Here is a 13737-nt window from a genome sequence, read left to right as displayed (position 1 = left end):
TAAATGACTGGCATCCTGTTGCTCTGACCCCCATCATCAGCAAATGCTTTGAGAGGCTAATCAGAGATTACATCTGCTCTGTGCTGCCTGCCTCACTGGACCCATTGCAGTTTGCTTACTGCAACAACCACACCACTGATGATGCCATTGCATCTACACTACACACTACTCCCTCCCACCTGGAAAAAAGAAACACTTATGTGAGAATGCTGTTTGTAGACTACAGCTCAGCATTCAACACCATAGTGCCCTCCAAGCTTTATGTGAAACTCCAGGCTCTGGGCTTAAACAGCTCGCTGTGCAACTGGATCCTGGACTTCCTGTCAAGTAGATGCCAGGTGGTTAGAATGGGCAGCAACATCTCCTCATCACTGACCCTCAACACTGGAGCTCCGTGGGGCTGTGTTCTCAGCCCACTCTTGTATTCCTTGTGCACACATGACTGTGTGGCAACACACATCTCCAATGCCATCATTAAGTGATCACTGACAATGATGAAACAGCCTGCAGAGAGGAGGTGCACACTCTGACACGCTGGTGACAGGAGCACAACCTCTCCCTCAATGTCAGCAATTCCAAGGAGCTTGTGGTGGACTTCAGGAGAAAAGACAGAGAACACAGCCCTATCACCATCAATGGAGCACCGGTGGAGAGAGTCAGCAGCTTCAAGTTCCTCAGTGTCCATATCACTGAGGAACTCACATGGTCCGTCCACACTGAGGCCATTGTGAAGAAGGCTCATCAGCGCCTCTTCTTCCTGAGACGGCTGAGGAACCACCACATCCTCACACGGTTCTACACCAGCACTGTAGAGAGCATCCTGACTGGCTACATCACTACCTGGTATGGCAATAGCACTGCCCACAACCGCAAAGCCCTGCAAAGGGTGGTGCGAACTGCCAGACACATCATTGGAGGTGAGCTTCCCTCCCTCCAGCACATATATACCAGGCGGTGTGTGAAAAAAGCTCAGAGGATCATCAGAGACTCCAGCCACCCGAGCCATGGGCTGCTCTCACTGCTATCATCAGGCAGGTGGTACCACAGCATCAGGACCCACACAAGCTGACTCCATGATAGCTTCTTCCCCCAAGCAATCAGACTTTTGAACTCTTGATCTCTCACGATCAATATACATCAGCACTGCACTTTATTAATCTTATTATCTCACACTGGACTGTCATAAATTATATTCTCTCTTAACAACACACTGGCATCTGACTATCAACTGACAGCCTGAATGTCAATACAGTACAATACAACCTACTGTATATTTTATATACACTTTATATACTATTTTTATTGTATGTGCATTCTATAGTATGTGTATGTGAATTCTATATTGTGTGTATTGTATACTGTACATTGTATATTATTATTGTGTTGTGTAATTATGTGTATATTAGATATGTAAATTGTGTTGTGTAAATCTGATGTTTATTGTAAAATGGTATATGTCTCATCACTGTCATGACTGCTATGTTGCTTGGAACTGCACCCATGACTTTCACCCACTGTTGCACTTGTGCATATGGTTGTGTGACAATAAAAGGGATTTGATTTGTTTAACTGTCCCTCTGCAATAACCCCCTTACAGCACCCTTACAACAAGTTTTTCTACTGGCATCTATTTTGCTGCAAACATAAAGGGAAACAATCACTCTGAGTAAATGACCTAAGGAACTATTATAGAACACCTTTGTCAACTGTAAATTTATATCTAATATACAATTGCCATAAAGGTTTCTGTTATTCAGTGAAAATATAAATCCAAAACAAATATGTGATGGAGGGGTTTTTTTTAGGTAAAAAAATAAAATAAATAAGTTTAACTGAAAAGAGAGGTCTAATTTTTGGCTTGGATTAAAAAAAAACAATGCCGAGTAGATAAAATAGCCTAAAAGTTTATGTCAAGCCCTGTGTGTGTGTGTGTATATATATATATATATATATATATATATATATATATATATATATATATATACACTACCATTCAAAAGTTTGGGGTCACTTGCCTGAAAAGTTTCTCATGATCTTAAAAACCTTTTGATCTGAAGGTGTATGCTTAAATGTTTGAAATTAGTTTTGTAGACAAAAATATAATTGTGCCAACATATTAACTTATTTAATTACAAAACTAAAGTTTTATTTAAAAAAAAAAAAAAAAAAAAAAAGTTTTTTGAAGTTGATGACTTGGACCAAATAATAACAAAAAGCAGCCAATAAATGCCCAACATAGATGGGAACTCCTTCAGTACTGTTTAAAAAGCATCCCAGGGTGATACCTCAAGAAGTTGGTTGAGAAAATGTCAAGAGTACATTTCTGCAAATTCTAGGCAAAGGCTGGCTACTTTGAAGATGCTAAAATATAACAGTTTTGATTTATTTTTTATTTTTTTAGTCACAACATAATTCCCATATTTCCATTTCTATTATACTATTATTCTAAAATGTGAAATTTAAAAAAAAATAAAAATAAAGAATGAGTAAGTGACCCTAAACTTTTGAACGGTAGTGGTATATATACACCGATCAGCCTAATATTGTGTAGGTCCACCTCGTGCAGCCAAAACAGCACCAACCCGCATCTCAGAATATCATTCTGAGATGCTATTCTGCTCACCACAATTTTCAGAGCGGTCATCATATTTACTGTAGTCTTTGTCAGTTTGAACCAGTCTGGCCATTTTCTGTTGAGCTCTCTCATCAACATGGCATTTCCATCCACAGAACTGCTGCTCACTGGATGTTTTTTTGTTTCTGGCACCATTCGGAGTAAATTCTAGACACTGTTGTGCGTGAAAATCCCAGGAGATTAGCAGTTATACTCAAACCAGCCCGTCTGGCACCAACAATCATGCTATGGTCCTAATCACTGAGATAAATATGTTTCCCCATTCTGATGGTTGAACATTAACTGAAGCTCCTGACACGTATCTGCATGATTTTATGCACTGCACTGCTGCCACACACATGATAATTGCATGGATGTTAGTTTGTGCCAGACGGGCTGGTTTTCTGTAACTGCTGATCTCCTGGGATTTACACACACAACAGTTTCTAGAATTTACAGCAAGTGGTGCCAAAAAAAAAAAAAAAAAAACATCCAGTGAGTGGCAGTTCTGCAGATGGAAATGTCTTATTGATGAGAGAGGTCAACAGAGAATGGTCAGATTGGTTCGAACTTACAGAGTTTATGGCAACTCAGATAACCGCTCTGTACAATTGTGGTGAGAAGAATAGCATCTCGGAATGTTATTCTGAGATGCGGGTTGGCGCTGTATTGGCTGCATGAAGATTAGACAGGTGGTTTTAATGTTGTGGCTGATCAGTTTATATATATATATATGTTGTGCTCAAAAGTTTGCATACCCTTGGAGAATTGGTAATATATGTACCATTTTTAAAGAAAACATGAGTGAGCAGGCAAAACACATTTCTTTTATTTCTTATGGGATTCATATTCAACTGTAGGTTATAACAGAATGGCACAATCATAAAACAAAACATGGCAACAAAGAAAAAAATGAAATGACCCCTGTTCAGAAGTCTGCATACCCTTATTTCTTAATACTGTGTATTGCCCCCTTTAGCATCAATGACAGCGTGCAGTCTTTTGTAATAGTTGTCTGGTGTATGTATGGTGACATGCCAATCAGCTAATCAACTCAAAACACCTGCAAATGTTTCCTGAGCCTTCAAAATGGTCTCTCAGTTTGGTTCACTAGGCTACACAATCATGGGGAAGACTGCTGATCTGACAGTTGTCCAGAAGACAATCATTGACACCCTTCACAAGGAGGGTAAGCCACAAACATTCATTGCCAAAGAAGCTGGCTGTTCACAGAGTGCTGTATCCAAGCATGTTAACAGAAAGTTGAGTGGAAGGAAAAAGTGTGGAAGAAAAAGATGCACAACCAACCGAGAGAACCACAGCCTTATGAGAATTGTCAAGCAAAATCGATTCAAGAATTTGGGTGAACTTCACAAGGAATGGACTGAGGCTGGGGTCAAGGCATCAAGAGCCACCACACACAGACGTGTCAAGGAATTTGGCTACAGTTGTTGTATTCCTCTTGTTAAGCCACTCCTGAACCACAGACAACGTCAGAGGCGTCTTACCTGAGCTAAGGAGAAGAAGAACTGGACTGTTGCCCAGTGGTCCAAAGTCCTCTTTTCAGATGAGAGCAAGTTTTGTATTTCATTTGGAAACCAAGGTCCTAGAGTCTGGAGGAAGGGTGGAGAAGCTCATAGCCCAAGTTGCTTGAAGTCCAGTGTTAAGTTTCCACAGTCTGTGATGATTTGGGGTGCAATGTCATCTGCTGGTGTTGGTCCAATGTGTTTTTTGAAAACCAAAGTCACTCCACCCGTTTACCAAGAAATTTTGGAGCACTTCATGCTTCCTTCTGCTGACCAGCTTTTTAAAGATGCTGATTTCATTTTCCAGCAGGATTTGGCACCTGCCCACACTGCCAAAAGCACCAAAAGTTGGTTAAATGACCATGGTGTTGGTGTGCTTGACTGGCCAGCAAACTCACCAGACCTGAACCCCATAGAGAATCTATGGCGTATTGTCAAGAGGAAAATGAGAAACAAGAGACCAAAAAATGCAGATGAGCTGAAGGCCACTGTCAAAGAAACTTGGGCTTCCATACCACCTCAGCAGTGCCACAAACTGATCACCTCCATGCCACGCCGAATTGAGGCAGTAATTAAAGCAAAAGGAGCCCCTACCAAGTATTGAGTACATATACAGTAAATGAACATACTTTCCAGAAGGCCAACAATTTACTAAAAATGTTTTTTTTATTGGTCTTATGATGTATTCTAATTTTTTGAGATAGTGAATTGGTGGGTTTTTGTTAAATGTGAGCCAAAATCATCACAATTAAAAGAACCAAAGACTTAAACTACTTCAGTCTGTGTGCATTGAATTTATTTAATACACGAGTTTCACAATTTGAGTTGAATTACTGAAATGAACTTTTCCACGACATTCTAATTTATTGAGATGCACCTGTATATATACTCTTGGGCAAAAAAAAAAAAAGCTTTTAATGGTAATTAACCAAAAATTATTGGTCAGGAAATTAGCAATAGATAAAGTAACTTAGTATGGGATAGTTTTTCCCTTTGATTTCTTTAAAGGTTTAAGCCTTGTGAGTAAACTTGCAGACAACTTTTTACAGAAAGAAGCAGGGTTGGGAGTGTTACTTTTGAAATGTATTCCACTACAGATTACAGAATACATGCTGTAGAATGTAATTTGTAATGTATTCCGTTAGATTACTCAAGGTCAGTAACATATTCTAAATACTTTGGATTACTTCTTCAGCACTGGTAGATTTTTTCACTTGTTTTGACTATAAAAACTCTGCCAGTACATTAAGACAAAATACACATGTTAAAAATACATTCTCTGAAAAACCTAAATATCTTATGCAGTGTTGTTTCTAAAACAAGATCAATATAACTGATCTTGTTTTAAGGATTTGTAGATATATTTACCGGAAAACAATACAAAATTTATTATGAAGAATATGATTTTTGCCCTAATATCAAAGGTCTTACTAAAAAAAAAGAAATTATGATCCAACGTGAATTTTCTTGATAAAAAAATATGATCTTGCCTAGTAACGTGCATATAAAATGGCTAGAAAAAGCATTTTAGCTTAGCATAAAGCTGACAATTTACACAAGGTTTATTTCTATTTCTTCTGCTCCAAACTTACTTCAAACTTACTTCTCTGTCTGCTCGTATGAATGTAACACATCATAAGAAAGTGTTTCACCGCTGTTCAAATGCACTTTGGATCGCATCATTTATATGTATAAATGTTTTCCATCTGAAAGGACTAAATATTAAATGAAACAAATGACAATAAAATGCAAAGTAATCTCTTCAGTAATCAAAATACTTTTTGAATGTAACTGTATTCTAATTACCAATGATTTAAATTGTAACTGTAGTGGAATACAGTTACTTATATTTTGTATTTTAAATACGTAATCCCGTTACATGTATTCGGTTACTCCCCAACCCTGGAATGAAGAGTCAATGTTAATGGCTTCAAACAGTTTCCCATTTAAATCTGCACTCTGACTAGGCCAAAACATGAGCCTGATGGACTTGTTCTCAAGCCACTTTTTGGTGGTCTTTGCAGTGTGGACAGGAGCATTGTCTTGTTGAAAAATAACATCTGATCGTTCCTCTTTAGAAAACAACTTTTCAATTGTGTGAAGCAAGCCTTTCTGCAATATTCTCCTGTACTCCAAAGCATTAAAATACTTTTCACAGTGAAGCATGCAGCTTACCAGTACCTGCAGCTGAAAAGGCTGCCTACACCATGACACCTCTTCCTCCATGCTTCACTGTGGTAGAGATGCATTCACTATGCATCTCTACCACACTTGTATTTCTCATCAGATCTTCGAAGACATGCAACTAAAATCTTGATTCATCATTCCACACAACTCTCCTGAACCACTCTGAATCAAACTTTCCATATTCTTACAAAAAACTTTATTCTGTCTTTGATGTTTTTTCTGAAATTATTCTTCTTAAGTTTTTTCCTTTCTTTGAGAACTGTACATTTCAGCAGGTGGTCATCCCTGCATGAAGAAGCTTGGGCAATCCAAATACTTTCTTTCTGGCAACATCACGTGTTGTTTCAAAGCATTGAGCTATTCTCTTATTAGCTGATAGAGAAATAGGGATCTTCTCTGCCTTTAGGGTCTTGTAAACTTCAGAATAGCTACAGTTGGCCTGATGCAGACCAGCTATGTGGTTTCTGACAGCAAACCCTGCATGATATATTGCTTTTTTTGGAGCAGATTTTCTCACTCTACCTTGGGACTCACAACATGGCATACTGTAGATCTCTCCCTCCTCTATCACTCCTGGTTCCATTTATGAGCTTGTTATCTGGCCTGTGATGGGCTGCATCATGTATGGCAGATTGCCAATGAATGACTAATCTTTTAAGAAAAAAAAAAAAAAAAACTTCCTAGAAGATATTTTTGGAAAATGTTATACACCCAGACCTGTGTTCGTTTGAATTTTATATCAAACATTTTAATAATTATCATGATTTTACCTTTGCATACAAGAAGACTATACAAGTGAATTTCCCTGTTTCCAGCTTTTCCCCAAACTGTTTACTGCAGCAAAAGTTAATGAGCAAATGGTGGCACAAAAGTGCACCAGGAGTGCACTTGTTTAATTCTTGCTAATTTCCTGACCAATGATTTGTTGTGCAGACCATTCAAAGCTTTATGTTTTGCCATTTTGGGCATGGCCCATTTTATATATATATATATATATATATATATATATATATATATATATATATATATATATATATATATATATATATATATATACACACACTCTCCAATTTCCTGTATCATTTATCGACCAGAAATTTCAACAATATCACTATATACATTTTGCTCATATCGCCCACCCCTAGATCCAAACCTGTATGACTCTTTCTTCTGTGGAACACAAAAGGACATGTTAGGCAGAATGTTAGTCTCAGTCACCATTTACTTTCATTGTATTAAAAAAAATATGCAATGTGAATTGTGACTGAGGCTGTCATTCTGCCACCATCCTCTTTTTGTGTTTCTTGAAAGAAAGAATATCATGTGGGTTTAGATGGCATAACTCTTTCCCCATTGCCCAAATTATTGCAACCTCTGCTCTATGTGTTTGACTAAGCCCCCACAGAAGTTTCTCATCCTCACAACCCTTCCCAGATATTATTCCATTTTTTAAACACTGCCCACCTGACCATGTGTTTGCTTGTGTGTTTTAACAGGTGCAGTACCAAGAACTGAAACTGGATCCCAGTCACAGCCCAAATAAAAGAAAGAAAAATAACCCAGGATAACTCCTCTCCTCCCATGGAATGCCTTCCCTCTCCCAATGCCATGGAGAAGGAGAGGACTGATGTGGACCAGCCTAACAGTCTCTCTGTATTTCTCCCTCACTCTTTTTCTCTCTGTTTTAGCCGCAGCCTTTCCACAACATTGTTAGTTAAAGAGCGTGGCCAGAGAGAAAAGGGGGACCATTATTAATAACCATCGTGTTTCACTGTCCTTTTTTGGGGGGTTTATTTTTTCGGTGGCTAGAGCGTAGAAAGCTCTTGACCCCTTTTAGAGTCAAACAGTCTGGCTTATTTGTCAGCTCTTGCCACAAGCCAGACAGCTCGGAAAAATCAAGGTGTCCTTCTACGGCAGCAAAGGGAGCTGCTTTAGCCACAAATAGCAGGATCAGCTGATAATACACCACCTGCGTCTCTACAGAGGGGAAAACGATGGTGGTTAAGTCGCAGTTTGCACCCTATAATTTGCGCTGCCATATCTAAAGCTATCCAAAGCTGTCGAGCAGCAGTAATTGGAGTTGATAGCTAAGCCTGTTACAGTCTGATTTATGGCTGTAACTAAAGTGCTTGTGAAAACAACTCAATAGCCATGTGCACAAGGCTTTTCACTGTCTTTACGTTGTTTTGATATAATTTTAACAGTATGAATGATGCATGCTGAGACTGTCAATTGTAAACATTCTTTGACCAATAGTAGCCATGTCAGTGCTGTTGTTGTAGTGGGGATTGGAGTACTTCAGAGACTGTTTACATGTAATTTACATCTCACATCATTCACTACTTCATCTTTTGCTCCAACATAAGGAGGACTATACTTAATACCTGAGGAAAGCTATACGTTAACATTTCAAATCTATTTCCAATGCAGTTGCTCGGATAGAAAACGGAGCCCCGATAGTAAACAACATTCATGCTCATTTTTTTGAGCAATCATCTGAAATGTAAATACCATGTCTTTAATCACTCGGGAGCTGCAGGAAAACAATGTCATGACAACGCTAAATAGCTAATGGCACCACAAGATTGCACACAGTGCCAAGGCCTTCACTAGCGACTATTTTACTATCAAAGGCAGGAAACAGGAAAAAAGGTAAATTTTATACTTTTAAGAGTCCTCAAAAAAAATCAGGCACTAGTATAAATATCTACTATACTGCCCTTCAAAGACAAAACCGGTGGCAGATGGTGCTTTTTAAAAGTGGGGACTATTGTATTTGGTGTCTGCAATGTTGCTCCCAAAATCAGTTCAAACTACTATTCAAACAGTAAAATGTCTTCACAAACATTATTAACAAAGCTCAAAACAGGCAAAATAGGCAAAATGTCCGATCATGAAAACTGTAATAAATGTGTTAAGTCAGTTGCAAATAATGCGTGTGTTTCTCCGAGCCGCCAAACACTGCGTTCAACAGCAGAGCTTTTACATTTCATATGCTGTCAATCGTGTACATAACCATTTCAGTTACTGGCCATTTGTTGACAAGTCCCGCCCAATAATCTTAACAAGCTTGACAAGTAATCATATAGAGAACTTGTCTTTGGCACATTTCTTTTTACATTTTAGGGGAAGCCGGGCTGCCCATGTAGTCTGAAAGCAATCTCCACTGGACAAAATACAATAACTGCTGCAACACTGAAACTTAGAAAAATGGTGTCAAAGTTCCATGGTTTTTTTGTGTTGCCTTTGTAGTTACTGCAATTTTCATACTCTCTCACATTCTCGGAATCTGAGCATATTGATCCAAGCCTATCTGCCACAGGACAGATCATAGGTCAAGAGACCCGATTTTGATCACAACTTGACAACTTGGCAAAATGCGTAGTTACCGTGGTTACCCTTTTGCATGGCAGTATAATATAATGGAAATGTTTGCAATGTTGCTTGCTAACATTTTTATTTCATCAGAATACACGACTCCTTTTGAATGGCCCTGCTGTAGTGCACCCGTATTGCCACGCGGTGCCACTCCACTAATAAAGACATCAGTCCAGGGCAGCAGAATGGCGATTGAGAGGCGAGAGAGGCACGTTCTAATTTGAAAGCAAGTTCCCATGTCATCTCGGCACGCACCGCTCCATTGGGATCGGCAACTCTGCCACTGTGCCTGCGGGCATCAGCCACCCCGTCTGCCCCACCTCCTGTACCCAAACGCCTTTCAAACTTTGATCTCTCTTTCTCAAGACTGCACTGCTGAGTGTGTGTGTGTGCTTGTTTTACAGAGGAATAACACTCACATTCTGGCTATAGTGTTTACCACATCCATCTCAAAATCCCAAACTTGAAGGGCAAATGTCAGTGTGTGTTTTCATTGCTGTGGATTGGCTGCTTGACAAAAAGTCGATAGCGTGTGACAGGCTGCTTTAGGGCCTTAGGGGGTACTGGAGGGCAGAGGTTTACTGACACAGAGGAGGAGGATGCGGGCTTCTTTTTTGGAACTCCTCCTGTCATTCCACTCTCTCTCCCTGTCATTTCCTCTCCTTCATGCATCTACTTGAGAGGGAGGTCACGGATCGGTCTGCGGGGGGCTCTTGAGGGACCTCAATACAGTGAATGCAGAAAGATCACAGCACAGGCTACATCAGAGAGGACTCTGACCCTGTCCCTCTACCATGAAGAAAAAAAAAAAAAAATCCTCCCTCCTGACTTTTCATTTGCCATAGCACATCTATCATATGGAAAGACCATTGATTTGTCTGAGGGAATTCCATTACAAAGACAACACAATTCCCACTGAGCAGGACATGGATGGTACTCCTATGATTCTCACTATAAAAAAAACAAAACAAAAAACAGAGATGATTTGAATAGCAGAATGGATAGTTTTCCAAGACTGAATGTGTTTGTATGTCCTGTACATGTTGATTTTAGTTGTTCAGTGGGTTTATTGTGATTGTTTTTTGCATCCAGAAAGCTTTTTGTTTTGTAAAAGTGCATATCCTATGTTTGCAAGCAAACCAAAATGGATCTTTTTTTAATATATATATATATATATATATATATATATATATATATATATATATATATACACACACACACACACACACACACACTGGCAGCCAAAAGTTTGGAATAATGTACAGATTTTTCTCTTATGGAAAGAAATTGGTACTTTATTCACCAATGTAGCATTCAACTATCACAATGTATAGTCAGAACATTAATAACAGGAAAAAGTTCTCATCAAAAAATCCTCCACGTGCAGCAATGACAGCTTTGCAGATCCTTGGCATTCTAGCTGTCAGTTTGTCCAGATACTCAGGTGACATTTCACCCCACGCTTCCTGTAGCACTTGCCATAGTCTTGTCTTGTCGGGCACTTCTCACGCACCTTACAGTCTAGCTGATCCCACCAAAGCTCAATGGGTTTAAGATCCATAACACTCTTTTCCAATTATCTGTTGTCCAGTTTCTGTGTTTCTTTGCCCACTAATATTTTCTTTTTTTTTTTCTGTTTCAAAAGTGGCTATTTCTTTGCAATTCTTCCTATAAGGCCTGCACCCCTGAGTCTTCTCTTTATTGTTGAACATGAAACTGGTGTTGAGCGGTAGAATTCAATGAACCTGTCAGCTGAGGACATGTGAGGTGTCTATTTCTCAAACTAGAGACTCTGATGTACTTATCCTCTTGTTTAGTTGTACATCTGGCCTTCCACATCTATTTCTGTCCTTGTTAGAGCCAGTTGTCCTTTGTCTTTGAAGACTGTAGTGTACACTTTTGTATGAAATCTTCAGTTTTTTTTGGCAATTTCAAGCATTGTATAGCCTTCATTCCTCAAAACAATGATTGACTGACGAGTTTCTAGTGAAAGCTTTTTCGTTTTTGCCATTTTTTATCTAATATTGACCTTAAGACATGCCAGTCTATTGCATACTGTGGCAACTCAATAACAAACACGAAGACAATGTTAAGTTTCATTTAACGAACCAAATAGCTTTCAACTGTGTTTGATATAATGGCAAGTGAGTTTCTAGTACCAAATTAGCAATTTAACATGATTACTCAAGGATAAGGTGTTGGAGTGATGGCTGCTGGAAATGGGGCCTGACTAGATTTGATCAAAAATGACTTTTTCAAATAGTAATGGTGTTGTTTTTCACATCAGTAATGTCCTGACTGTACTTTGTGATTAGTTGAATGCCACTTTGGTGAATTAAAGTACCAATTTCCTTCCGAAACCACAAAATCTGTACATTTTTCCAAACTTTTGACCAGTGTGTGTGTGTGTGTGTGTGTATATATATATATATATATATATATATATATATATATATATATATATATATATATATATATACACACACACACAAAAAAAAATAGTTTTTGGATTTAAATAATGGCTATGGTCTGGGGTTGCTTCAATTGGTCAGGTCTAGGCTCAGCAATGTTATGCGGCAATGTGTTGAATGACCAGGTTATCCCATCAATGGATTTTTTCTTCCCTGATGGCACGGGCATATTCCAGGATGACAATTCAAAGATTCATCGGGCTCAGATTGTGAGAGTGGTTCAGGGAGCATGAGGTGAATAGTGAATGCATCTCTACCACAGTGAAGCATGGAGGAAGAGGTGTCATGGTGTAGGCAGCCTTTTCAGCTGCAGGTACTGGTAAGCTGCATGCTTCACTGTGAAAAGTATTTTAATGCTTTGGAATACAGGAGAATATTGCAGAAAGGCTTGCTTCACACAATTGAAAAGTTGTTTTCTAAAGAGGAACGATCAGATGTTATTTTTCAACAAGACAATGCTCCTGTCCACACTGCAAAGACCACCAAAAAGACTTTCAATGGGGTTAAGGTCAGGACTCTGTGGTGGCCAATTCATGTGTGAAAATTATTCCTCATTCTCCCTGAACCACTTTTTCACAATTTGAGCCCGATGAATCTTGGTATTGTCATCCTGGAATATGCCCATGCCGTCAGAAAAGAAAAAATCCATTGACGGGATAACTTGGTCATTCAATAAAGTGCCGCATAACGTTGCTGAGCCAAGATCTGACCAACTGAAACAACCCCAGATCATAACCATTATTTAAATTCAAACGGTGACTTTTTTTTTTGGCCAGGCAGTGTATACAAAAGAGAGACAACAAAATAGAATGTAATTGTATCCATACAAGATTTTAAAATTATTTGACATACATTTTTTCGTAAATATTCTTATTGTAAAAAAGAACATGTATGATATATATATCCATCTATCTATCTATCTATCTATCTATCTATCTATATCTATATATCTATATCTATCATATATATATATATATATATATATATATATATATATATGTATAAATACATATACACACACACACGAATTGGCCACCACAGAGTCCTGACCTTCACCCCATTGAAAGTCTTTGGGATGTGCTGGAGAAGTCTTTATAGAGTGGTTCTACTCTCCCGTCGTCAATGCAAGATCTCGGCCATATATGTGCTCAAATGATTATGACATTGTAAAATGTGTATGTGTGTAATTTTGGATATGTTTAAACCTGTTGCCTGTGATGTCATAATGCTCCCTGTGATTGACTGAAACACAGTCGGAAGATTTGTGGTGAAATATACACTAACATTTTTTTTTAGAGCTATAAATGATACATGAATCATAATGTTTATTACTTTTGAAAAACAAAAGACTTTGTTGACTCATTTTTTATCTTTGCTTGTTTTCATCATTAAAAAGACTTAAAGCATGTAAACAAGAGATTGAGGTGTGATTTGCATCTGAATGAATATAAACTAATTTGAGACATGATTTCTAAAGTTTCCACATTAGACACTGAAGGGACCTACAAGGTCTTGTGTACTTTAGATCAGTTCCCTCAAGTTCTTAATGGTGGGTCTTCTG

At 38.4% G+C, this 13737-nt stretch overlaps 1 protein-coding gene across 4 annotated transcripts in view; it reads left to right on the top strand.

The window, feature by feature from the left end:
* The window catches only part of LOC127416940 (multiple C2 and transmembrane domain-containing protein 1-like), a 313291-nt gene extending 301174 nt beyond the window's left edge, over nt 1-12117 (top strand). For all 4 annotated transcript variants that reach the window (XM_051656578.1, XM_051656568.1, XM_051656558.1 and 1 more), the window contains one exon: nt 7824-12117. In XM_051656578.1, coding sequence (XP_051512538.1) covers nt 7824-7895 — 72 coding nt within the window. In that variant the 3' untranslated portion in view covers nt 7896-12117. The remainder of the gene's footprint in view (nt 1-7823) is intronic.
* The last annotated feature ends 1620 nt before the right edge of the window (nt 12118-13737 follow it).

This window comes from Myxocyprinus asiaticus, chromosome 3, assembly GCF_019703515.2.
Source record: "Myxocyprinus asiaticus isolate MX2 ecotype Aquarium Trade chromosome 3, UBuf_Myxa_2, whole genome shotgun sequence".
Taxonomy (NCBI): domain Eukaryota; kingdom Metazoa; phylum Chordata; class Actinopteri; order Cypriniformes; family Catostomidae; genus Myxocyprinus; species Myxocyprinus asiaticus.
Note: the sequence above shows the minus strand (reverse complement) of the source record. Positions and strands in the feature narration are given on the sequence as shown.